At 39.4% G+C, this 27,926-nt stretch overlaps 1 protein-coding gene across 1 annotated transcript; it reads right to left on the reverse strand.

The window, feature by feature from the left end:
• Window positions 1–259: 259 nt before the first annotated feature.
• On the reverse strand, window positions 260–27,838 carry slc15a4 (solute carrier family 15 member 4). Its single transcript, XM_034212730.1, has 9 exons — window positions 27,605–27,838; window positions 26,776–27,393; window positions 24,585–24,877; window positions 23,394–23,535; window positions 23,090–23,167; window positions 20,842–21,022; window positions 13,431–13,589; window positions 8,698–8,856; window positions 260–2,041 (listed from the first exon to the last, which is right to left on the reverse strand). The coding sequence occupies exons 2-9, from the start codon at window positions 27,349–27,351 to the stop codon at window positions 1,890–1,892; spliced, it is 1,740 nt and encodes a 579-aa protein (XP_034068621.1). The 5' UTR covers window positions 27,352–27,393; window positions 27,605–27,838; the 3' UTR covers window positions 260–1,889.
• Between the last annotated feature and the right edge of the window lie 88 nt (window positions 27,839–27,926).

Here is a 27,926-nt window from a genome sequence, read left to right on the forward strand (position 1 = left end):
AGGAGCAATAAACCATAGCCCTCAGAACAAACGCATCCAGGCAGGCTCTATCCGTGATTCCCTTTTTAACACCAGGGTCATCCCGTCCTCTGGATTTGGAAAATGCTCTTACTCATATATGAATGTGTTCTGTTGCTTAAAATGTTTCTAATTCAGAGAACATTGTAAAACTGCAATAAGTGACAGCAGGTCAAGTGATGTGACAGATGTATGAACTAACTTTGTCTTATTATAAAATGGCAGAAAATGAGAAACTCAATTATTTATTTAATATACTTTAATGGCAACAAATACAACACAATTCAAGTTCCTTAGCGGAAACAGAACATCATTCCAAAATAAACATTACAAATCTTTAGGGAGAGGACTGAAAGGACAAAGCATATATAAAATATGCAATCAAACAAAGCCATTTATACGACCCCTTTAACACAAACTGAAATCACTAACAGGAGTCAGATTTCTGCGTTTTATGTGCTGTTACAAATGTAACTTTATTTACACCACAGGGTAAACACAGTTCTGTGCTCCCAAAGGCAATTGTACAATTCCTGGAGAGTTATATCAGTCTGAGAGATGAGAGTTTGTTGTTAATAAAATGCAGTACCTCTTGCTCTATACCTATTCTGAAAATTATTATTATTATTTAGACAGCATTTTTCTGAGCAGTATTAAGCTAAAACAAAAGCATCACAGTCTAATACATACAAAACCTATTTGTTAAGATTTTCTGGCAATGCTGCAAAGCCATGAGAACACAGTTAAAGATCCCTGACAACAAAAGCAAGGAAATTACGATTTATCTAGGAACAGAATCTAAATGTAGGGAAGATGAAAACAATATGTAATTTGCTTGTGTAAATCACACTCCTTTTTATTTAGAACCCAGCATGTGATGCAGGAGATATTTTAAGAGCTCGACTCAAGGTGGCCTCTTAAGCTTTAGGTTCATTTATATTAGTTGAATGTCAAACGGACATGCAGCTTGGCCAGAAATGCAAAAAAGTGCTTTGAAGCTTTACGGGAGTATTTTTATCACAAGGAGTTTTCAATATTAATGTGTATGGTTCTGTTTGAGGAATTAAAGCGGATTTATGGAAGGGATTCATAAGGATTTACAATATGTAATCACAGGCACTGGTAACACATGTGGGACATTTGTTTTCTCTCAATATTAGATTTGAATAGATTACATACATTAAAGTGTATTGATCTTCTCAAACAAAGCCCTATTCTGTCATTAACAGCAATGGTTTAAAACATACAACTAGTCTCGGAGTTAAAACTGCATAGGTATTCAAAGCTATCAAAAAGGCAAAAGGCGTAATTGTATTCAAAAAATAATGCTAAGTACATTTAATACACACATGTCCGACTGGATGTTAGTCGAGAGATCATTTTAATCCTGGTGTATCACACCAGGGTCAGGCAAATTGTTAGCTAAAGTCAAAATAAAGAAACTGTTAGAAAAGGAAATGTAAAAATCCAACTATAAAAACAACTGAGCATTTTTCATGATTAGAAAATATCTAGATATCACATTTGTGTTATGGCACCACTCCAAAAGTGCAAATCATCAACAACAAAAAAGGCAACAAGAGTAAACAAACAGGAGTAAAGGAGTACAGTAGAGAAGATTCAACCATGGCTTCTGAATTCATCTCTTTACGTTCAGTGGTTCCTGTGCGTTCATCCAGTGATGGATAAAAAAAGCTTCCTCTTAAAAGCTTGAGTAAACATAAATACGAAATATAGTCATGACAATTTGTAACTGGAAGGTGAACCAAACTAGTGGGAGTAAATTAGTAAGTACCTATTCGACAGGGTCTTTGGGCACTGAGCGATATGATGCAAAAGGCAGCTTTGGTGAAGAGGACATGGGGGACGGGTCAAGAGGAAGTGTGTCTCTGCCTTTGGCTTCCTGTCCGACCCCTCTGCCTTTCATACTTAAAAGAGACGATAAGAAAGACCAGCAAGGTGACACCCTGGATCCCTGCCAGGAGGAAGAAGTAATAGTGCAGAGAGCAGTCGTTGATGTTACCTGGAGAGAGAGAAAACAAGGGCATTATTACGATGGAGACACAAGACTGGCATTCGGATGATGCTTGAAAACTGAGCTCCACCAAAATGACAAACACGGCAATGTGGAGAACAAAAGAGTCAGGCACACTTCAGAGGGCGACAGCAGGAGGGCGCTTTTATCCCAAAGTACTGCGACGCGTTAAAAGAATACAAAAGGCAAAGGTAAACGGCCACAATCTCGCGAGTGTGGCAGGTTGTTGTGTTTCTGCTCGACATAAAATAACTGTTAGAAATGAGCATGGCAGGGAGGCTGTCAGGAATTAGGATTCAGCGGAGGGGGCTTGTTACTTCTCATCTCGCAATGGTGTAACCTTCGGAAAGCGGAGACGGTTGACCCCGCTCATCTGCCTTGACAAAGCAAGACAGATCTGATGCTGTGGGACTGAAGCATCAGATACAACGCAGCAAAACTGTCCCTCAGCTGTGCATCGAGCCAGGGAGTCTTTCATCGGTATTAAAGGACGGTTTGTTTCCTCGTGGGGATGGGATGCAATAAAAAAAAAAGAGGAGAAAATAAACCGATGCCTCCGCTGTGATTTGATGTATTACTTCTGCACAGGAGGGAGGGGAGGACAAACAGACCATGCTGAGACTGAGCATACAGGACACACATGTTTTAAGCTTTCAATTTTCTTTTTCTTCCAATTAGTCTTTTATCATTTGCTGTTTCCCGGAAATGGCTGTCCTCATTCAGGAACAAATCCCAAGAGGAACGCTCTAAACAAATCCTGTTTCAGGGTTTTACATGAAGGAAAAAAACAACAAGAACAATTGTCTCCCTTATTCAAGTAAGGTGACAATTGGATTGGCTTTAGAGCAGCTTTTTCTCCTCTTGACCATGTCCAGCTGACCAATTGACTTTGTAGCTAGCAGCGTGAGAGGACTGTTTACCCCTCTGCTGGGCGAGGAGACTTTTTCGGTGAGCTGGTTGTTGAAGGGTGCCTCTTAATGAGCACTTTTCTCTTGCTAGAGCATATGCAAGAACATGTCTTTGGTTCATGTAAGGCACATTTGTCATCACTGTTCAGAGATACCTATAGCTTATATATAAAACATTATCATCAAATGAGTAAATGTGAAGCCCCAGAGCAGTCTGCCATTTCCTCAGAAAGCTCCCATTAGCTCCCCACCATGTGGAGCTGTCACACCGAATACAGAGCAGAGAGAAAAGACCTTGATTTTAATTATACATGGGGGCAATACTCAATTTAAGTACTTCCTCTTCACGTGGCAGGGAATGTGCGTGCCTGTGCATGTTTGAATGAGAGTGTATTTTAGTAGAGCCTAATCAATTTAAAGTTAGCAGCCTTCTAGGAAGAGATGGTGCTTATGGACAGGCAGGATTAACAAAGATCTTTAATCTTACTTTTATGTAATTGTTTTGGAATGTGTGAAATGTGATGCAGGAGAAAATGTTAAAAACAAATCTTAAATACAGTACAAGCTCTTCAGTAAGGAGTAACAATTGTGTTGAAAAAAATACCTGTGTATTTGTGGAGACTTGGCTGAAGATGTCAAAGATATAATGAAGAAATACTCCTCTCAGAATACTTTCCCAACTGTGATTAAAACAGTTTCACACCAAAGGCCTGCATCACATCCACCTCACTGCATTAGGGTGTCTGCATCTTGTACATGACTTAACAGGCTTTGCTCCTGATAAAAGAGCAGGATTAACTCATTTTGAAAAAGTTATCCCGCCGGGTTGCATGATCACATCACCCTCTGTTATGTCACCAAACGTATTGTGCATATACATAATCATTCTCTTGTGGTGAGATACAAATTGAGGGGGATAAAAGATCCACTCCCTTTATCTTGAAACCGTTGATCTGGGAACAGAGAGCTGTGAACTTCTGCCACAACATTAATGAATCATGGGGGAAAAGGGAACCCTGATTCTTTGGCCCCTGTGATACTTTCAGCTTATTTTGTTGTCTTCTTAAACTGGTCAAAGTTTAAAATGGGAGAAATGGGACAACAGCCAAAGAAGTCTTTGAATAATTCATGAAGAGACAAAAACAAAACAATACTTGACAGGAGAGCACGGGAGGAAATGGGAAGTGCATTTGCAGCGAGGAAGCTTGTATTTTTTTAATCAATAATTCGCCTAACAGATAATAAACCAAGAGTCTGCCTCTGCAGTCTTCATTAACACCGCAGGACTGCTGACAGAAAGCAGGGAATCTATTTTCAATTCAATCAATTAAGGAATAACCACTATGTTTTTACTAAAATGTGATCGTGTCAGCATGAGGCATGTAAGAAAACCTGATTTTGAGATCATTTCTACTCTTAAAAACATGTGGTTTCTGGAGCCTGAAGATTATTCTGACCGAGGACTGGATCTCAACCTTTGTTCCACTTTCCACAATTGTCTTTTATCTAGCACCCAAGGAATTACAAAGAGGATTCGCAAACAAGGCTGTAAATCTAAATTGTTTGGCAACATTCCGGAAAAGTGTGCAAGGTTTCAGTTGTATACTGGTTCTTTCTCTAATTTATTTTTAAATGAACTTAGGCTCTACCTCCTCCTTTCAGCCCTCGCCCCCCAGGGCCCACTTGGCTGCTAACCACTTTAAAAAATATGGAAGGATAATTACAGCAGCAAAAGACTAAACAAGGACCCAAAATAATTTGACAGTTATTTTAAAGCAACATTTTTACCAAAGGAGGAAATATAGCAAACCAATCAGAGTGCGGTATTTCGATTATTACACTTCTTTTAGTTTGGATATAACTTGCGGTCATGTTTTACAGCTCTGAGTTAGTATATGAGAAGATTGTGAATGCACTACCAGAAAGAGTCGGCCATCTAATATCTTAGTGACATAAAGTTATAGGACCATTTACCTCCGAGTGGCTCTGAGAAGGCCATGTGAGGCCAGATGAAATGGTTCAATTTCAATTTAACGTTGGAAAACAGATCAATTGATCCAGACCTTCGGTGCAATGACCCAGCATTGTAATGCTTCAATGCATTCAAGGCCATCCCCTGTCTCTGGATGAAATCAAAGAGGGAATCAATGTGTGTTTGTTCCAGCTGTAAATATATCATAACATTATTTTTCTGCGCCCCGTAGCTCGTAAGAGGGTTATTGACGCTGTAATCTTCTAAATGGATAGCACATGCTTTCTGGCCTCTGCTGTCCCTGACATGTCCAACACACGCACAACCAATTATATTTTCAAATATAGCCCTTTCAGACAGAATAAGAGTTCATGTTAAATTTGCCAGATCTGACATTAAAGGCATCCATTAAAACATTGACATTTCACTGAATGTGATCCAACACTTCACGGGCAGGATGTGGAATGTCAGCGCACTCTGAAAGTCTGAACACGTCCCAGACATCTGATTTAAGATCAGTCATGACTTTGACACTGGTCAAAGAAAAATGCCACTTCCTGTCATGTGACCATAGCAACTCTAAAAAAGCATTCATATTGAGTGAAGAAAACTCCAACAAAGGCAGAAGACATTTCCTAGAAACAAAAAGCTCCTTGTATGTGAGGAATAATGCTCGGTAAGAAACTAAAGGTTGGTCTTTGATTGACTTGTCTTATGACGTAACAAATGTCATTGACAGGAAAGGGATGACATAGTAAGTGGGCCAGTAAAAATACCAAATAAAAGTGTTTGATGCGTGACTACTCAACCAGATGTAACCATTGTGGACATATAATGTGCCCGGGGATTTAAAAGGATCAATCATTTCACCACATAAGCTCACTAACTCTTAAGTCTGAGAGCAGATGTTGCTGAAATGTTGTAACTATTTTCACAACGGCTTTGCAGACTGATGCCAGAGGCTTTCAGTCACACGTGTTCATTCACTCCCATACTGTTCACCAAATGGGAAAGTCATTCACTTCACATTTTAAGAGGCTGGCATGATGTGAGGACTTTGAAGAGGCCATTTTTATTTCAGTACGTTTTTTGCTTTATGACTTGGCGAACCAAATAACACATGTATACTAGACTTAATTGGGATTCTTCTTCTTCTTTTGCGACATATAAACTTGTTGTGCATTTGTTAAAAGGTTGGTACATTTGGTGCTTTAATTCTCTGTGGATTAATATCTGTATTAGAACTGCTGAACCTAATTATATACATAATAAATGTTTATACAAGTATTTCTTGTGAATGGGGTGTAAATTATGTTGAATATTTTTAAATACTTTTACTGTATTTCATCATTGAGGACACAGTAGAGTTGAGCCAATAGGCTACAACATATCTGCATTAGGATCTTTGGACCATTAGCATCAACTGCATCAACTGGTTATAATTTAAATTGTCCCAAGGAGACACACTTAAAAATGAAATCACTCATGTGCAGTTATAACGTCCAAATAAAAAATAAATGGATTTAAACATACATCTCACTCGCATGCATCTTACCAACAACAAATAGAAACATCCAACAGTTCACCGATTGCCCCCCCTAGCCTTTTGTGTGTGGGAGAGAAACTCCCTCTGGTGTGAACTTTGGGATTTTAGCCTTTGCAGACCATTTACATGCACTAACGCCTCCTAACACACTACATGAAAAGGATAACTCCAAAAGCAAAAAGGGCCTCTTTAATTTAACACAGGCCATGTGGTGTTGTGCATTCCTTGGGGCCGATGTTACATTACATTACATTGCATTACATTGCATTTAGCTGACGCTTTTATCCAAAGCCGATGTTCTCTGCAATCCTTTACGAAACCAAGAATTTGTGACTCGTTTTTCCTAATTTCCAAACCAGCAGGTAGCACCTGTTCAAAACCTTACATGTGACACTTCACGGATTCTGACTAACATCGGTAAGTGCAAAGCAGGGAGAGAAGGAGCAACAGTGCGACGGAGAGAGCTGAGCATCCAGTGTGATGTCAGACGAGCAGTGCCATCTCAATGTAATGCTCCAGGGACAGCTTTACTTAAGAGATCCAGGGCTATGTAATCAGACCCCCAGCCTGTGATTAATGTTGCTCATCTGTCTTCAGGCCCGTACAGCTCAGTACAACTTAGCACAGCTCACCCAAGATGCTGTTTACTGCACACCCTTTTCGCCTGCAGCCATGGAAATAAGTTGAATTCATTTCACCTAGAGAGCCAGGAGATGTGGAAGAAGCTAAAATCCGACAAACTGTGAGAAACAGACACAAAAACAAACCGCATGATTCCTGACTGCCTGTACTTAATGCCTAAGCTTTGTGCTGTGTGTCTTTTATCGGTGGCCAGGAGCATGTTTTGTTCCATTTCTGCAGCTCATCTTTTAAATGGAAAGCAAAAACACGTCCACAATCCAACTTTAGTTTAACTGCCCCTCAAGTGAAGCCAGGCTGAGCAAGGGATGGATTTATGGAGCGTGCCAAGCATCTTCCAAAGTACCTCCCTAACTGTCGGCAAACTGTATTAATGAGCTATTAGGTGTTTGAGGGGAAACAATTTACAGTGTTGGCTTATTTACCACATGCTCAGGGAAAAGTGCATCTGGGTTTGGAAGCCTCCTCTCGCTAGGGAGCCCATCCATCTGCTGCCACCACCACACTATTTATTCTACCACTTGGACAGATTTACACAAACCTTTTGTCGTTAGCCTGACATGTCTATTTATTTATTATAGGAAACGCTCTTAGAACAAGATAACTGCCCCATGTGTTGTTGTCCCCCTCCCTCTTCTCTCACTGCGTCTAATTTACTCTTGAAGTGAATTTTAAATCTGCACAAGCTGGGAGCATTCTTAAGGTACGTGCCTAAACGAGTACATACATACAGTCGATGTGCAAAGTCAATAGTGCACTCTACATGCTCTGGGCATCTAACAGCAGGGTCGACAACTGTAATGCTCAGTTTGGGGGGATGGTGGACAGCCCTGAGAAAACTATGAGTAAAGATCAACCATCCCTGTCTCGTGGAGATATTTTGAAGAGAGTAGCATTATAGTACAGACAAAATCATCGATTGTTTTACATGCATACAAAGTCATGATTCCCATTATGGAAGTGATATACAATGATAATAGATCAAATGATGTAAGAGCTTTTAAATGGGCTATTGCAAAACAAGGAAACATTTGCAAATGAACAGATTCATCAGTGTTATTATTAAATATGAGTTGTGTTCTGACCACATATTATTCTCCTTTTAGTTCCGTTTGGTATCCACCATCTCTTTAGGAAAATATCTGCCTCTTTGGCTGCTACTAGTGTGCTAAAAATATATATATTTGAACCATCAGATTGATCCAAAACATGTTGCAGGCCATAGGAGGCAGGTGAAAAAAATATATTTAATGTGACATATAGTTATTTCATTTCATTTTTATTTGTTCCGCTCATGGTACGCAAAACCCAATGTACAATAAGTGCCAACAAAATATGTCTCTACAAACACACCATTGAGCGAAAAGGAGCAAGGAGAAGAAACAAATCTTATATGACCTGCCCCTTTAAAAAAAAAAAAAAAAATAAATAGAAATAGATGGTCTGCACTTCATAATAATTTCAATCAATCCATTAGTTAAAAACATATAGATAATGGTTTTCATTAGTTATTATTTTAACCTCTTGTCTGGTTAGCAACAGTGACTGCACATATGTATACGTTACTGTGATCTCTTACCAAAGTCTTTGTGGGATGACATCCAGCCAATCGCCTTGAGGGAGACAATAGCCAACAAACCAGAGCCCACGAAGGAGCCAATCCCAGAGAAGAAAAAGAAAAGTCCCATGATGGCACTCTGCATGGACTTGGGGGCTGCAGAATAGGCAAACTCCAGACCTTCAACAAAAACAGTAACATGAGGTATTTGTTAGATTGTTGGGTATAATATTGTAGAAATGTACATCCAATAAAAGTGTAATGTAACGATATCATGCTATTTAGTCAAACACTCCCAAAAAGATACTGTCCAGCTCATGCCTCTGACAGTGGAGCCAGCAAGGCACCACTACATATTTGGGTAGAATTCGATTTCTATTTAGATTGTTTGTTGACAATCACTGGTTTCCTTTTAGCATTTTGTAAGTGAGACCAAAACGATTTCTCAACAGCTGCTTAGCATCTTAATTATAATGGTGGCCTGGTCTGTGTTGGCCTTGTTTGGAACTACTCTGCTTAGTACTGATCTCACAAAGCAGTGATTTCTGGAAAACATATCACTCAGTATTTACTCAGTCATGAAAGAAAGGAAAGGACTAAGAAAATGGGCAGGGGACCTAAGGAAACATATGATGGGCTAAAAACATCAAATAAGTGTCTCTTTTGCCTAGAGATCTGTCTGCCTGCAAGCTGACATTGATAATTTCATGGCACCTCAAACATATGATTTTTTAAACGAGGCCCTATAGCTACATCTGTCTGGAGAGATTAGGAAACTGCTGTTAAATACATTTGCCTTTCAAGATCTTCCTTGGAGGGGAACATTGCATAAATGAATGTGATGAGCAGTTACCTTACTTATACCTGTGGTAGTTTTGCAAAGAAAAAACGTCAGAAGAAAAAGGACTGAGATAAGGGAATGGCAAATATGAGGTTTTGACTCAGTGGAAAGCATGATCCCCTTTCCAAAAATTCACAGCGATACATTTGTTTATATCCTTAGCTAACCTTTTGATAGCAAAGGAACACTCGTCAATAGCCATAGTCACAGGAGACTAACAAAGGTTGGTGAGGATTCTCAGATACCACTCCTCACAGTAAAGAGAAAATACAGACTATCATTCTAACATCAATAACTATAATTATTCAAGAAACAACCACAGTGAGCTTGACCTTTCTTTAAAAGAAAAAAGGGGAAATAAAAAATGAATGCAAATGTTTATATACTTTTTTCCAATACCTGACAAGGGCACTATTATTATATATAATATTGATTTTTTTCTTAGAAAGTAATATTAACCTTTAATATCTTTCACACATGCAAAACCGAGTTTAAATACTAAGTATCATTAAAAAAAATATTGTATATTCTCTTATCCTGAAACCAGACACACTTGGGTGGTGTACAAGCAAAACAAGGATTGCAGCAAAGTCTGGTGTCACCAGAGGTTTTAAACAGATTTATTCAAACAAAAGGAGACTAGAGGGAATATTCCTCTAAACCAGACATATGTCACAATTCTTTCCGCCAATTTTCGTACAAGTAAGCCCTGTGGGATGGTATGCAGGGAGAGGAGAAAGTACGTTTATTTTAAGGCTCCCTTTAGCTCTGTTAGGTCTGGATTTGACTTTTTAGGCACCGGATAGTTGTGCAAAATCTATTTCTGTTCAAGGACCTTATCAAACACATTTCAGTATCCATGGATCTTAAACTTGTGGATATCAAATGTAGACGTTCAGTCGCAGAAACACCCTGCAGTGAATGGATCCGCTTGATAATCCCTCCAATAATAAGTCTTAAATATTAATAGTTCAATCAGCACTACTTATATAGAGTAAAGCGAGTGCTATAGAAAAAACAACAACAGCATGACCTATAGTACGAGGAGGATGACTCAATCATAGCTCGAGGCTTTAACAAACTCAAATCACTAGATAACTGAGGCCTGAAGCAACTAGAGAAAAATACACGAAGGGAGAAAAGAAAAAAATATAGTCACACCAAAGATAAACACAATACAGGGAAGATTTCAGTTGTTCTATATTACACTCAGATATTTCTCAAAGACAACCTCTTTTAGTAAAAGGACAATACTGTTGCTTTTCTTTCCATTTTTTGTTTTGTTGCAGTCCCTATTTGATATAGCATTAAAGCAATTTCTCACTTTGTCACTGTAACGGAGGTGATCTCTGGGGCCATAGATCTCGGCCTCCGTTGCGGATTCTGTAGCTTCATTGGTGGCAAAGTGTATGTAGTTTGTGTATCTGTCTGTGTTTTAGTTTGTCTGTCTCTGTTTCCTGGTTTTATGTTGAAAAGTGTTCCCCTATCCCCATGTCTGTTGCTGATTGTGTGCACCTGGTGCCCTGTGTTGTCTCCTCCCCCCTCACCTGTGTCCTGTTGGTTTGATTAGTGTGGGTGTGTATTTAGGCTCTGTTGCCCTGTCTGTTTGGAGGCTGGTAGTGTGGTGGCTGGTGACTGTGCGCACAGGAGCAGCAGATTGAGGCTGTGTCATATCATATGTGTATGAGTTCATAAATGCCCACACCGGGTTGTATTTTTGGACGTTCTGCCTCTGCCTCCTTGCTTGGTCGGGCCGCTCAATTGTCAGCTTCACAGTCACATTATTGTATTACTGGTACAATGTGGCCTTACTTTTCAAAGCTTTTAATGAAATGACATTTCCTGTTTAGGTCAGGGCTCACACAAAAAAGAAGAGAAAGAGAAAGGGAGCCTGCTTGCCAAGCAGTTTTCGCCTGGTAACCCTGAAAGTCTCAAAAAGAAGACTGCAGCTGTCAGTTCCGGCATGAACTATTCTGACCTGCTCTGATTCAATGCTTTTCTTTTTAATCATTTTCCGGAGAAGAACAGGGAATTTATTTCTCCAGGGAAAGCAAACACTGCTACATTTCCAGTGACTGATTATGCGTAGCCTCAAATTGATGAGCCTGTGTCTTTGAATTATATTTACTGGGATGAATCGTCTGAGCAGCGACAGTTACACAACTTTATATTCAAATCAGACCTGCTGGTGTGAAAAGTTGGCCCAAGTGCTAAAACAAAGTTTTAGAATTTTGACTTTTTATAATAAATTCTCCTATGATAGTCTATCTGCTGTAGTACATAGACTATAAAAGGTATCACAAATATATCAAACATAACAAAATACTGTATCTAAGGTTAAGAAAATGTGAATAGAAAGAAGGGTTATACAAAACTTAAGACTCCACGTGGCATCTAGACATAGTTTTGATTTTTGGTTCCAAGGCTCTTAGATACCTGCCTTTGAAATTGTTGCTGCTACGACAAATATACCAAAAGACAGACGAATCAAAATATGTTTGTGATTTAGTCTACAGTAAAATATGTTAACCTGCAGATTTGTTATATAACTTTTAGACAATGGAAGCAATATCTGCTTGTATTGGAATCTTGCTAATCAATGAGCTGAAGCTCTGTAATGTACTGTTAGCTTTAGAGTAAGTCAGGGACTACAGTTTAGTATAATGCCTCTTAAAGGGGGAGTAGCATCATTATAATACAATACTTTGCCTATTTGGACTACATACAAGTGTAACTGTCAGCACCCTGCTGGACTGATAATTAAACATGCCATTGTTTTCTGTGTATTCAGTGCAATATGAACACTGTCAGCTGGGGAAGCGTGCTAATTGGATAATTAAGAGTTGAACTTTTAATTAAGTGTTTGCCACGACAATTTGTCAGTTTTATCTCTCTCTCTCGAGCGTGATTTAGTGTGGGAGATATTGTTTAATTATGCTGGTGTATATTTAAGTTCATAGTGATAAATGTTAACTCAGCAGCGGCCTGAACATGAAGGTGAAATGTTGTGAGTGTTGTGAAGCTAATTGTGTTGCCACTGTGACTTTACCCTCAGTCCAGAACAGATTTTCTTACAGGTACAATAAAGTATATCCTATTGTATCGATTAATGGCACAATGGAAGGTACATATCGGTGTATTTGTCCTATTTCTTACCTCCATCGTGTTAAGTTCTCCCTTTGTTTTTTGGATTCTTTGAGCTGAAAAAAGACTAGTTTGATTGTATTAAACTTGATAAAAGCTGTAGCATGTAGCATTATTACTGGTAAAGGTTTTTGATGATGAGGCTTCAGCGAAATTAAACTATTTTTGACATAATTGTGATAGTTTTGGAAATATATCCAGACGTAGTTGTGGGGCTTGCAGATATGCATAGCATGGAAGACTGAACTATTTGCCAGTTGGCAGAGATCTGTGCTCTCCGAGTGCCCTTCTAGTTATCTAGCATTTTTTTTTGGCTGCGGGTTACAGACGGGGCGAAGTCATAGATTGCATCGTCATTTCCAAATTAGAAAAGTTTGCTTTATACACTCTGTATTTATAAAATGTCCCTTTACGGAGTAATGTCTTGCTGGGGTGAGAGAAATTTGGTATAATCAATTATCAATCGACTTCTTGTGCTTTTTATTCTGGACTACAAGCCACAAACACATTATGCCGGTGAAGGCAATGAATCAAACAAATGTTCAAAAAGATTATAAACATTAGTCTTCATTGCATACTGCTTAAGAGAATGGGCATTACGGTTTTGAGCCCACAATCCATTCAGAGCAGCTCGGTATGAAGGTTAATCAGAGCAGCCCCACTCATGAGGCTAATCAGTGGAGGATATTGTATTTCACTGTTGGTCTGAATCATCATGTCTTATACGCTGTGGGTGCTGAATCACACAGGAGATGTCAAACAACTTTACCTGCAATGCTGGCAAAGATTTCGCTGATTCCTATCAGCACATACTGAGGCACTTGCCACCATATGGGTAAATCTGCAGCGTGGTAGGTAACATTGCCAAGCACCTGGTCAATGGTACCCTTTGATTTGATGATCTCCAGGCGTTTTGTTTCCAAAATACCTGAGGGGACAAAAAAAAAAAATGCAGATAAGCATAGTTAGCAGAGTGTAAATGTAGGAAGAATTTGACAAAGCGTTGTTCTCTAAAAAACCTCCGTACACACATGTTTATAAGGAAAATTCTGCAACATACATACTAATTTAAAGATGCAAACAGGGCCACGGGTGAATCTAAAGGCTTGTATATTACTTCTCAGGATTAAGAGACACTTGCTAAGGTATTTAAAGTCCATGACACAAACAAACATCCAAACACTTGCAGAGGACTTAGTGCCAGTCCGTTAAGCATTTAACTCGTTTTAAGGCTACCCGAACGCTTCATTAAGATCACATCTACACGCTTCCATATTATGGCAGTTGGTTATGGAACAGTGGAGACAGTTTTATAATAAGTGGCTAGCAGTTTTCATCAACCGCTGCCGCCTCCTAAAAGCTTTATTCGATAGAGCTATTATCATGTAACCAGAGGCTATTTCCAGATAACTCCCAGAGACAGCTTCCTATCATAACTACACTTAATGCTGTTCTTGAGAGAAGTAGTAGCCTTGTAATCCGACTATCCTATAATACCAGCCGTCCATCTCAGGCAGTGTGGCCACTGGGCTGCTGAGAGCAAGAGTCACACTATAAACACACACCCCTGCTTATAAACATCACACAGCCAGTGTGCCAACTCTGCTACAGCTTTTCATTACAAAAATAAATAAAGATGCTTTTGGACACCTAAAAGCCATTAAGCTTTAGCTAAAGCAGATTAGTATATGAAGTTAAGAGAATGTGATAAAACATGTTTAAAAAAAACTCTTCAGAAGCAGTGTCAGCACAGCTTTTCAGAGCAGGCCTCAGTATGTGGCTGATTGTTGTTCACAAATGAAGAGTGGTTCAGAAACAATCCGTCTGACAGCATGTCTTCAGCTGTCTCTCTGCACTACGAGGTCCAGCTGTCCTCGTGCCAGGCGTGTGACAGCGGGCGCGATGAAACCCTGTGAAATATCCCTGCAACCATGACATCATGACACATTCATGCATGTTTGTTGAACATGGTTATGAAAGTGATTCTAACTCTCAACAGCAGCAGTGTGGCCAATGTTGTGGACACAAAGTGGCGGACTGACAATGCAATGTGTTGGTCTGGCTCTTTTCTGGCAAAAGATGCCACACTCGGTCATTCACACCTATCCATCTTTCAGTCTCTGAACACAACATGATTTCAGCGACTGGACAGACGCAGATAAGCAGTGGGGACACACAGAAAGCCATCTGAGGAAATTGCCGTTTAAAAAAATTATAAATTGTAAGGCAGCAGCCAGGAGTCAATGTGTGCAAGGCAATGCAAGGGATACAGGGCACACATGCTCAGCAAATAATTATGGGATGAATAATTGTTCAAATAAGGTGCAGATACAATATCATTATTGGTGTATCTTAATAACAGTACATTTATCAAATCCAGGTCAGTACTGTGGTCCTCAATAGCTGTGTGTTCACCTACTGTTCTGTGACCAATGGCCACACCACTGCACCACTTTAAACCCCTTCTCTCCACTCCGAGAACCCAAAATAGCTTTCCGCAATATTAAGAATGTATTTATCCCAAATTCAATTGCAAGGACTGCACTTTCTTTCAGGAAGCCAAATGGAAAAGTAAATACCTAAATAGCATTTGAACATCATAAAAAGAACATGTTGGAGCACCTTTCCTTCCAGGACTGCTCATGTCTTCTGAAAAGAATATATTACTTTAAAGTGAAAAAGTAGACACATTAGATTTGGTTCATAGACCTTTCACCACATCTCTCTGATTGCAAAGGATGTTTTTGATGGGATCAGTCAGCCTTTAATAAGTCGCTAGAACATCACAAGACTCTCCCTCAACAAACTTTCTCATCTCTTCGTCCCCATGTTTATATAAAAGTGAGCCAAAAGGATAAGAGCAGTAGTTCAGCAGCCTTTTCCTCTCTCTTAACCACAACAACACCCAGAGACAGCACACAGATATTTAAGAAGGTAGCTCTTATCTTAATTCACGGATCATCAATTCCAACCGTGTAATGCAACTAGCACCTGATAAGCTTTGGCAGGTAAAAAAGTAGGTCACCTGCCACCATTGCAGTTAAATGTTCTTTATATCAAGATTTCCAAGAGTTGATATCCTTGTAGCAAAAGCAGTGCCTCTATTAAAAGAGTCAGGGATTAAGACAATGTGAAAATGTCATATTTCTACTGTCTCCTATTGACTCAGTGTTACAATTATAAAGTGTTCTACATGCAGTAGGTTTAAAACTTAAAGGTCCCCTATTATTAGGGATGCACCGAATATTCGGCCACCGAAAATTATCGGCCGAAAATGGTTAAAAAGGTTTTAGCACCGAAAAAATATCACCGAATGTCAGAACAGGCTTACGTTGGTAACCTAACGTGTTGTTGTGATGACGTAATAAAGACGCGGCGACCATGCTCGCGGCTGGCTCACAGGGGGGGGGGGGACATTGACCTTTGTCATCGAGATTGCCTTGAGCCTTTAACAAATCGTATTAAATAATCTGATGACAGACTGTAAACAGAATAGCTGAAATTTTAACAAACTAAATAACTCAGTTACCTCTAATCATTAACCCATGTTTGTATAATGTAGTTAACTCCGTGTGTTGCTGCTAGCATACATAACACCTGACGTGGAAACGTTACTCGTGGATGGGGCTACAGAGCTGCTAGAAAGACGGTCGAACCCGGTACATTCCTCCGTCTGCATGCGGTGCACTTTTGCTAAATGTTTAGACAAATTGCTCTTGCTTACATGCTAAACTCTTATTGCACTTATGGTAACAAGTATTCTCCACATCGAGACGGGTAAAGTTTAACCACACCTCGGAGCGCGTTCTCTCCGCCATCTCCGCAGTGTGCTCCGCTGCATGTAGCAGCTGCGTGTGTGTAAACTGCCCCGCCCCCTCGCACACAGACTGGGGAGAGAGATCTCGTCTGATCGAAAATACATCATAGACGCATTTGTTGTCTTTGCATATTAGAAACGAGTTGGCGACACTAAGACTGCGATATCATGTTTTTTAGCAATAATACATGACATATATAAATGTACTGTATGCATTCAAAAGTGCTGAATAAATGTTTTATGGACCCATAATAGTGATTATTATTTAAGTTAAGTTAAGTTAAGTTAAGTTAAGTTTTGCCATAATCATGTCTATTTCCATAATCAGGTATATTGAACAACATTGGTAAAAAATGTATACATTATATATATAATGTATACATTTTTTACCAATGTATGTATATATATATATATATATATATATATATATATATATTTCTATTAATCATTTTCGGCCTTTCGGCATTCGGTTTTCGGCCAACTGTTTCCTATTTTCGGTATCGGTTTCGGCCAAGAATTTCCCATTCGGTGCACCCCTACCTATTATACTGTTTTTCATCAATATATTATAGGTCTCAGATACTGTATATACAAAACATGTCTCTGAAGTGCTCACAATACCAAACAGATCATTCATACAGTACCAGGGTTTCCGCTAGGATTTTTTCTTGCCGGTCAAATGTCCAAAAATAATTGATTTTACCGGACACATTTTAAACTTACCCAGGCCCGGACTGGCCATCGGGAGGACAGGGAGGTTTCCCGATGGCCCGGCCTGCTGGCCTGAGGATTTTTTTTGTATACGTATGTATTGTGAACGCAACGCTGCGCAAATGTGGGTCTGACTCTGCCTCACAGAGGGTGACTGGCTGTCTTCATGATGTGGCCTGCCGACATGGCCACTTTCATACAGATCATTCTAATACCCTCGATTGGTCTCTGTGTGTCATTCAAGCTCGGGAGGGTGTGTGTTATGTGTGGCGCGAGCGAGTGAGATAAAGCACGCGCACCGGTTACGTGTATTGTTGTTGTTAGCATCTGGTGCTAGCTAGCTGCGCTAACGGATATAATGAGCTGTTTCAACAACAAGGTGGGGGAGAGTCCTCTCCAGTCAGACTGAGAGACTGATAACTACAGCTCAGGTGAAGTAAAGGATTCTGAGTGTTTAGATAGTTAACTTAGTCTAAGTTCTCTGTGGGTCTCAAACGGTTTGGTCACCATTTATGTAAACACATATTTCCATTTCAGGGGGGAGTGATTAGTAAAATATGCATGAATAATAAAAAATAAAAACGTTAACTAGGTGAAAAAAGGTAAGATAAACTATTAAAACTTGTTGAGAGCTAAAACTAGTCTTTGCTGCTGCCTCAAAGAGGAGAAGGGGGGAGAGGGGGGAGACAGGAGAGGCTGGTTCAGGAGCCCAACTATAAATGAACCAAAAACAAATAAATAAACAAGTTTCAATGTTTTTTCATATTGGATATGGGATGTTATTGGTTATGGCCATGTTCTTATGATTTTATGATCATTTAAATATATACAGTTATGTTTCATATGGGTGTAGTCTCTTTATTTCCCCCTCAAAATGCACCAGATTGATGCATTTAAGTAAACAATCTTACCGGGGGAGCATGTCCATATGTTTATTTTTGGGTAGTATATTTAGAGGGCTATCACTATGGGCAGCAACGCTGTGAATATTGACAAATAAATCCAGCAAAATGGCACAAAAAACTGGTAGTGGCCTGGCTGGGTGTATAATTCCCGGCCTGACCCTGATCCGGTCCGGCCCTGAACTAACCGGTCATGTTTCAATAATAATAAGAATTGTGTAGCAGAGTTTCCGTTAGCAGGTAATTACCGGACTATGACCGGATATGCTGATGTTTAAAACTCAGTTAATGGGAGTCATTTTTAAATTGCTTCAGTTTATAATCGTAACAGATTCATTTTTCAATAAATGATTCCACAAACAACAAACAACATAATTATTACATTCAAACAAACTACTTATAGTAGATAAAGTACATTATTCAAAAGTTTACATTAACTTGGATAATAACACGGGAGAAACGGATCCCCTCTCCCTCTCTCTCTCTCCTGACAGCCCGTCAGTTTCTCATGCAGCTCGCTAAACAGTGGGCGGGGCTTCAGGTGATCATGCAGAGCTGCGTGTCTCCGTCAGACTCAGCAGCTGATCTGATCTCTGATCTCTCTCTCGCATCCGGTTACACTTCACTCGCGTATACAGTATGTCCAAATCGATCAGATCCAGCTCTCCTGATTGGCCTTTATAGAGAGCACCGATCAAACTATTAAGAGTGAATATCGGCCGATAATGATCGGCGGCCAATTGATCAGAGCATCCCTAATTATTACCGGACATTTTGACCGGCAGGTTTTTAATTGATCGGTTTTTAATGAATTGTACCAGCTAAAAACGGTAATTACCGGCTAACGGAAACACTGATGCATACATATATAAATCCCCCTGTTTCAAAAGGGCTGATTCTGTGTCTGTTACTTTAGATGACAAATAAGGAGCCACTCCCCACGCCCCTCTGAGAGATATTTGGTTAAAAAGAACACAATGGTGCTCTAGGAGGAGATTCAGGTGAGGGGGGGGGGGGGGTTTACCTTGGTTAGTTATTGGCTAATAGTTACAAAAGCCAAAAAATCATTATGACATCATAAAGTGGTGACAGGTTTTTATATAAATGGATCAAATATGTTTTCCTGAAACTTTCAGAATCTCTTTACATAGAGGGGTCACATGTTTATGTATAAAATACATCAAAAAGTGGATTTTGCTTAATAGGTGACCTTTAAGTGGAATTATTCGGCATGGAGAAACCACAATTTCCAACTACATATCATACTCACCACTAACTCTATATTACACTGCTTTAACCAGGCACTACTAATATGAGAACTAACTTGGATTAGAGCTGATAATGACATTAACAGTCTTTTTAGACTGTTAATGTCATTATGACATGAGCTTTTACCATATATGCAAAAATGCTGTGTTTAAAACACATTTAAACACTGTGTATTATACGTATTGACCCATAATACCATATGGCCTTTTACACATTCTGCTGTCAGATGACTATAGAGATTAATAACCTACTTATGCTGATGAGGATTCAGAGCACTAGCAGATTGTGAGTATGACAGGACACATATGGTAAGTATCATCTTATCTGGCGGCTCCAGTGTTCTTGTTGCAAAAGGTGTGTTCATGCAGCTCACACATTCAAAATTGCTTTTCGATCTGGACTCAAAAAGCACTTTGTAAAATCATTTGAAACAATAAACACGGCAGCTCAGACCTCTAATAGCTATTATAAAAAGGTTCAATAAATTGCATTCAGATCATTATAAAGCAGTGTAAAAAACATTAGTGATGTAGATGTTGTGTAAGTAATAGACTCCTGAGCAGGGAATTAAGTCAGATCACATTATTTGCTTTATTTAAGTGTTAGACAAATGTCCTCTAATGTATCCGCATTGTAATTAGTTTGAACAAAATATTTAATAAACCATTTATAAAATTGAATTATCCTTCATAATGGTTGTCAAATGTGATTCAGTGCATCATTAACAGACAATTGGCAATCTGACACCAGTCAATATCTAAAAGGTCATTAATGACAGAACGTGTCCATATTCTGTGGCAGACGCATTGTGTATCAGAGAAAGGGCAGAGGTTGTGGGTAATATAATGAGCATTGATTTCAGGAGTGTTACCTAGTTGCTTTCTTCCTGCCCCAGGCTTGTCTCTCTCAAATAATCTTAGCCTAGATATATCAATGCAGCAGCAACGCTGACAGGCCTAGCTGAGACTTTTATTTATAAAATAATCTTCAGTCTGAAAGTTAATAGGACTGAGCAGCTCTGCCGCAGTCGCCTGCAGTCACTCGGGACCCAAAGGTAAGATGCCACAGCTCCCCCTGTGCTCTGCAGAGCGTGCTTTCCCTCTGCTAGGTGGAATGTGATGTATTGAATCAGGAAAAATGAATACATCTGTGACAGGCCATCTGCTGAATCCCACAGCAAAATATAACACAATAAACAAACCCTTAATTTAAGAGAATCTAAATCATACTTTAGCAGCAATACTGTATTCTCACTGTTGGTGAGGAACTGATATTTTAGTACCATGTCTCCAAAGTCTGACAAAGGCAGTATTTAGAATTGAAATGAATAAATGATGTAACTGTGGTTCTACAAATGCATTGCTCGTTGCCTTGAAAGTACTGATTGCAAGTGGCATTTACCGCAAGCACTAACTTAGCTGTTTCATTAGCGTGTGTTTGGCCTACTTATATAGAGAGGACATGTCTGTTTTTACACTCACCCGCCGCCACGGCCGAAAACATAACAAAGAACATCCCCACTGCGATCCTCTTCAGAGAGGAAGGCAGCAGGCCGCGGCGTTTCAGGATGGGGTCCACCACTTTGTCCTTAAGGGGAATCAGCATGAGGATGAGCACTGCGTCAAACATGGTGAGCCAGGCTGCAGGGAAGCGGAACGTCACCTGGGGGATCAGAGGAGGAGGATGAGGTAAAGCTGTGCAAAAATGCAACAAAGCATGAAAACTACTGAGAAAGTCAGTGCATTCCCACACAGTTCACAGAGTGTTTGTGTTCCTATGAGGGTGCATGTGTGTGAGCGCGTGCACCCCGGGCCTTAATATTGCTTTGGCACCCCCAAGTGGAGAAAATCAAACATAATGAAATGGAAAATATTCGTTTCACTTTACTTAAAAGAAGCATACAGTCGATTTATTAGTGATAAGTAGGTCAATAGAAGTTATTATTTGTGTGTTTTGTCTTTATTTTATCATATGTAGTAGTAGTATTGTTTTACCTTGCTTATCAATAAAATGTGTAAGAGGCATTTGAGATGATTTCAGCACAAACTATAAACTAGTACCATTAGGTGTCATTTGAGAAACAGACTGGATGCAATATAAATCAAAGGGCAAACCTACTGTGAGCTTTGTTTGTTGTATGTGCCTATAACTTAAGGCAATACCTCGTTGTCTGAGGAATGGAAGACTGCAAACTGCTGGAGATGTTATTTGCAATTCAAATTCCAAGTGCCATCTGAGCTCCTGATGCGTCTCTGGTTGAACACTTCTGATAGCATAATTTACTCTCAGATTGAATTTCCATTTCTGTGAGTAACCACTGGCCATCTATACAAAGCTCCTTAGAGTGTTTTCATTCCTTGTGTGTGCATTATCATATTCGCAATGATAGAAAGAGCCAAGGGAGACTTTTACCAAGGAAACCATGGCGTGAAGGATGAAACTGATGATGGTGTTCTGCTTTTTATACTTCCACAAATAGACTGAATACTTTGTAAATACAGGATATACTCTAGAATGGTTCCCAGGTTTAGGACCCAAAAAATGATACACAAGTTGGGAAATATGAGGAATAAAGAACAACAAAGACATTTACATACATATGAAAAGGCAACCACCTTTTATATGTATCCTAGGGTACTATAAATATATTTGAAAGGGTAGTTTTGAATATGTATTTAAAGTATGAATCCCTTACACAACATAGTTCAAATAGTTACTGTTGTAAAAGTAAAGTTCATGCCTGGCTACCTCCCATAGAAATATATAAGTATAAGTGTGAGCTCTCATTCTTTGAAGAGACATTATTTGCTAAGATTTGCTACAGAAATGTGTCAGGCAAGGTAGGGGGATCACATCACAGAGGCAACTAATCTCACTTCCCTTTTATGTTGAGAAGTGTCAAGACTGGTAGCTGAAAAGGCTCAGTTCTGTTTTAGATACTAGGTAAACAGTATGTGAAGGGGGGAGGGTGCCACTATGGATATGTAACACAGTTAAACACACAAGTATATGAGTGAACAAAACTATGTGGAAAGTATCAATGCTACAAGTTTCTGTGCCTTAAAAGGACAAATGTAAGATAACATGAATGTAGCAGTAGGGTAGATTGCGTGGTTAACAGGCCAGTGTTTCACTTTACATTTCCATGAAATCACTGCATTTCACCTCACCTCAAGCATGCCTGCTCATAAAGAAGAACTGCACTACACTTCCTAGTATTTTTTCGATTTCATCACATTAAAACCTTTGATTTTTGAGGAGTCCTACAGTATATCATGTGGAGCAACTGGAGGGGATTCAGTCATCAAAGCCCTCCAGAACATAACATACATTCTGTCAGAGAGAGTACAGCAGCAGCACTAGTCAGGAAGGATCAGATGGAGGTGCTACTAAGGAGAGGTACAGTCACCGCCAGGTTGCTAATCTGCGAGGTATTAGTCTGTGAAGTGAAGTTCTGACTTAATCCTCAAGGCATTACCAACCTTTGCTTCTGCCTCCAGCTGTTGCCTACAAATGTGTGTCAGTGACCTTCAGACTGCTTTAGTTTCAGCCGTGAAAACAAATCTAGTTCAAACCTGATTATGTGGATGCAGGTTAAATTCCAAGCTGATATGTTTTCTAAATAGAATTATACAGAAGTTGCTAAATATGTGACTCCATTGCTGATATTCTTTTTTTTTAAACAAGAAACAGGTGCTTGGACTAAGAGTGTCTCTACTTTTCGGTTACCTTGGAGCCAGGGGTGACATCTGACGTACTATCAGGAATCCTCAGATGGAGGCCCTGCAGGATGTACGTTGTCTGCATCTGCAACACAATAAGAAGATTAGAGTCTCAGCGTGAGGTAATTCTCCACCTCATGATCACCAGGGTGTCTGGTGCAAAAACACTCTTCTCCAACATTGAAGCAGGAAATAATCATCCCTCACATTATTAACACAAGCGCTTCCAGAAATCTTAAATACTCATGTTTAATTCCTTCATGTTTTTCATCTTGTGGGAAACATGGCTTGTATATTTTGTATGACCTTACCTGGAAGTACACAGTCCAGTATGGGATAAGAGCAAATAAAACTGGGAGGACTTTCACCAGGGATTTCACTTCTTCTACTTTCTCTTCTGGATATTTTCCTCCATAGGATACTTTGGCACTGTCGAGCAGTGTTGGCTTGTTGCTTCATGGGGAGAAAAAAAAAAATATTATATAATTTAAATAACAATAAACACATAAATATAGAACACAGATAAATGACTCTCAACTCTTGAAGTTTGAGACTTAATCAGCCCTTTTGAGAACACCCTTAAATGAATGCACTTCTATAGAAAAGGGATTCTTTTTTTTTTTTAAAGCCTATAATCCACATCTCTGGAGAAAATGTTGAAAGGCTGTGGGATTGGCAAACTTAAAATATTCAATGTCATGTTTTTGAACCAATTGTGCTACTTTGGTTCAAAGTCAAGTAACAGTACTTCAGAATAACTTTGCGCCACAGGGAATGAAGATAAATGCCTGGACTGGTGGGTAGAAAATAATTATAGGGGGGATCAAAGGCGGTTTTTAACATAGAGGTATACCTGTGCTATCCACAGGAGTCAACATTTGCCATGATCAAAAATACTTGCTACTCTGTTGGAAAGAGCCTTCCTACTGGGATGGATAAATGCTTTGCTATTTCACATATAATGTGAGTGTGCTGTTTGTCATTCAGGGAATTACTTTATTGTTTGGAAAATACTCAATATACTCTTTCAATATCAGAGTAGCACATGATAACAAAGGCCCAACTTTAGCTGTGTACATGACAGGATGTATGATCACCTGGAAGAGCGTCAGGACACACTGTGTTAGGCATATGATAGCTATGTGACAACGATTAACATGATGATTCAGCCTCTATGTGACCAGCATGATCATTTCCGACGTGGGTCTTAGTTAATCTAAACTAAACATTGTATACTGCTTTGAACGGGTATTCTGCATCTTGTGACTCTCTTGTATATAAGCATGTGAAGGACACTGTTCGGGAACTTGTTGTACCTTATGCTCTGTATGTGATGACTAATTCCATTCTTGCAAGGATAATAAATACATGTATCCTGATATTGAAGCTCAAGCCGGTGACGAGTGATATTTTTCTAACATCTGTTATCATATCGTCGTCATCTTTTTCCCATTATTACATACAATGCTGTAAAATATCCAACACAGAGATGTCGCTCTCACCGGAGAAGGTTTGGCTCCTTTGGTTTCTTGGAGCAGCATGCAGAGCCCAGGATCCTGAACATGTCTGTGAAGGCGCTGCCATCAGCGGGCTTGGTGATGAAGACAGTACGGCCCAGGAGGAAGACAATGAAGGATATCCCGAGGCACACGGTGGTAATGGTGTAGCCAACCCAAAAACTGTAGTTTTGCTGGATGTAGGCCACAACTCCCAGAGACAGGATAGCTCCCAAATTGATGCACCAGTAGAACCAGTTGAAGAATCGGCGCGTGGCCTCGGGTCCTCTGTCTTTGACCTAAGATCACATACAGAGCAACAAACGATGTCATTGTAAGTTGGTCACACATACAGGGAGAAATAAACACAACATGTGTCTCATAGAAAATATCTTGAACATTAAAAATCTTTACAGCTGAGTGTCAAATCAGATCGATGGTAAACTAGCAGCAAAGGTCAGCTATAAAAGGAACTGTGTTCATCAGCACTTTGATATGCAAGTTTTGAAAGTCACATAAGGAAGTTAACTCTAGAGACATGTGTGCATGTGAAAGGCAATTGCAATGGGCAAAGCAACAAGCTGTTTTTAAAAGTCCAGCTTTTAAAATCCTGACAATAAATGAAGAGACAAAACTGCTCTGATGATGAGGACCAAGCTGAGACAGACTAGGGGATGAGAAGTCACCAAATTACTTTTTTATAGTGATAATGATACATTTTGAGCAGCTCTGTCGCCGGGTGGCATATTTTAATAGCAATATAACATTGATAGAAGAATAAGGTAAAAAGAGTGGAAGTATTTTTTATAACTTATAATAAACTGCAACTTTTTTGTTTATTTCTTATCTGATTCAGACCATCTAATTGCCAGGTATCATCTACAATTGCATTATAATGAAGTCTAAAAATAATGCATACATAGAGAAGCGTACTTTAATAGCTCCTACATTTAGTTTTGACACAAGATCAATCGGAGAAAGTGGTTGTGTTCCCTCCAGCATTTAGCCACGTCAGGACAAGACATGTTGACCATCCATCAAATACAGAATATGATCAGGAATAAATATTACAATGATCATATGCTGGTAGACATTGTATCTGCAGTGACTCATAAAAAGACCAAAAAAAGCTGCCACACAGTGTCCTGCTTTTATTCGATGTCCCAGTTTCAAACTCTATCCATCATCCGCTGCCTGTACAGAACGCAGCTCCAGTAATCCTCTAACTTTATGATTACTGAGATCAAGTTGTATATTCTTTTTTTTAAATCACTGTAGAAACAACTAAGGCAATGTCCACATAGAAAGAGGGTAAAATCATTTTTTTGCCAGAAATCATATCATATAAAATTATATCATAAAATTATATCATATAACTATTATAATTATATCATATATCATATTATTATATCATAAAATATTACATTTGACTAAAACGAAGCAAATTTCACGTATTAGCAGTTCCAACTATTCGTCAATTAGACTTCGAGCTGGAGGAAAATATGAAGGGAAATTGTACCTCTAAGTGACACAGATCATATTGCTCTAGTTAAAAACAAGTCACATGTTGTCAGTTTCTATAATTTTGTTTTGCTCGAAACTGTCGAATATGTATTCTATATTTTGCCGTTATGTTTTCTGTCGTGTGCGGGCGTACCCGTCTCTGTGTTTATTTGTGTCCCTCAATGTATGGACTTTGCTTGATGGTGTGCTTTGTCACCGTTGTGTATGTTTGAACATGATCCAAAGGAGCATTGACAGAGACGTGAGGAACTTGTAATGAACGTAGTGGAATCAGGAACTAATCATGTTCACCCTCCCGGTTCACTGGGAGAGGTTTTAACTTCTCATAGTTAGATTATTTTTGAAAACAATCACCCCATTGATGAACTTGTCCATATTATATGACAGCTTCTTGTAGAAGTGCTGACATTTTCAAACTAACCAAACAGCGTTCTTTTTCACTTCCTGATGGCAATAAAAGATTATTCAAAAAGGAAGATGCATGTCTAAGTGAACTGTCATGGTGCAAAGGAAATCACATGTTTGACCGGTTTGACCTCAATGATGTCACACTGAATACCTAATCTTATACAGGCCTATGTATGTCTGAACAAAAATCTCCATGTCTACTTTGAACACTCTTATTTATTAAGACAGACTTTAAGATCTGGAAGTAATATGGCTCATACTTTACCTGATCTGCCCCAAATGGAGTGATGTTGGACTTCACGGTACCTACTCCTAATGCAATTAAAAAAAGGCCACTGTAGATCACCGGGCCACAATATGGGGCACGGATGGGGCAGGTTACATTGCTTGAAAGGGTACTGTTTATGCTCATACATTCAGCAGGTTGCACAGGAAATGCCCCTTCGTCTCCACATAGCTGTGTCCTGGTATCTTCATTTGAGATGAAAGGGAAAAATAGCATGCCAAGAAAATATAGGATCAAACTTGAAGCAATAGTCCAGAATTTTCCAAGGTATGCATCCGCCAACCAGCCTCCAAATGGTGAAATCAGGTATGTTACTCCCATGAACATCAGAGGTGTCTGGCTCGCCTGGGTGCCCTGCCAATAAAAGGGACTACCATTGAGAAAAAGGACTAGATTGGATGTGATGCCATAGAAAGCTATCCTTTCTAATGATTCAGCTAGCAGGATAGTTGCACATGCTAATCTTCTTCCCTCGAAAACTGATGGTTGTGGTGAAGGTATGTTCCCAGAGTCCAACAGAGGGGTGCTCTCATTGGCATCCCTGTTGTTAGACATTCTTGACTAACTCAATTATTCTTAATTAGAGAGAGTTCAAATCTGTAAAGAAAATACAGAGGATGTCAAACACGTAAGACAAACGTTGTCAACAGTGTGAACACAGAGAAAACAGCTAACTATACAGAATTCACATCTGATTTGTCAAAGAACCCCTTCCTTATAATACAGTATGTATACAGGCAACTAATACACACCTAAAGTATGCTAGCTTTAGCTAAACGAACGCTTAATAAGTTTGTGTTTACATTACCGTTAATATGACTGAAACACGTCCCAGTTGTATTCAATGATCTCCATGAACCTATATAATATGTACCGCTCAAACATTTACTGTGACCCGTCTTAAATCATTACTTTGTCAAAGGAGAACTGGAAGTCAACAAAAAACAGTGTCACCGTACTATCGCGTGACATATGCTCGCAGTCAACAAACGGTCACACTTGCATAGTCCTGGAGACGATCTATAAGTGAAATGTACCCGGCATGCGCAGCAAAGTAATGCGGCAGCAGCCCATCCATGAGATTTGTAGATTTGTTCCTTTTACGCAGGCGCGTACATCGATACAAGGAA

Source organism: Gymnodraco acuticeps, unplaced genomic scaffold (genome assembly GCF_902827175.1).
Source record: "Gymnodraco acuticeps unplaced genomic scaffold, fGymAcu1.1, whole genome shotgun sequence".
Taxonomy (NCBI): domain Eukaryota; kingdom Metazoa; phylum Chordata; class Actinopteri; order Perciformes; family Bathydraconidae; genus Gymnodraco; species Gymnodraco acuticeps.

Bases quoted from the DNA above. Each gene is read 5' to 3' on its own strand.
- slc15a4 (XM_034212730.1), bottom strand. From the start codon at position 27,351: ATGTCTAACAACAGGGATGCCAATGAGAGCACCCCTCTGTTGGACTCT. The intron at 23,536-24,584 runs GTGAGAGCGACA...CTCCCCATGAAG, and splicing joins AAGGAGCCAAACCTTCTCCG to CAACAAGCCAACACTGCTCG. The intron at 21,023-23,089 runs GTAACCGAAAAG...CTGATCCCCCAG, and splicing joins ATGTCACCCCTGGCTCCAAG to GTGACGTTCCGCTTCCCTGC.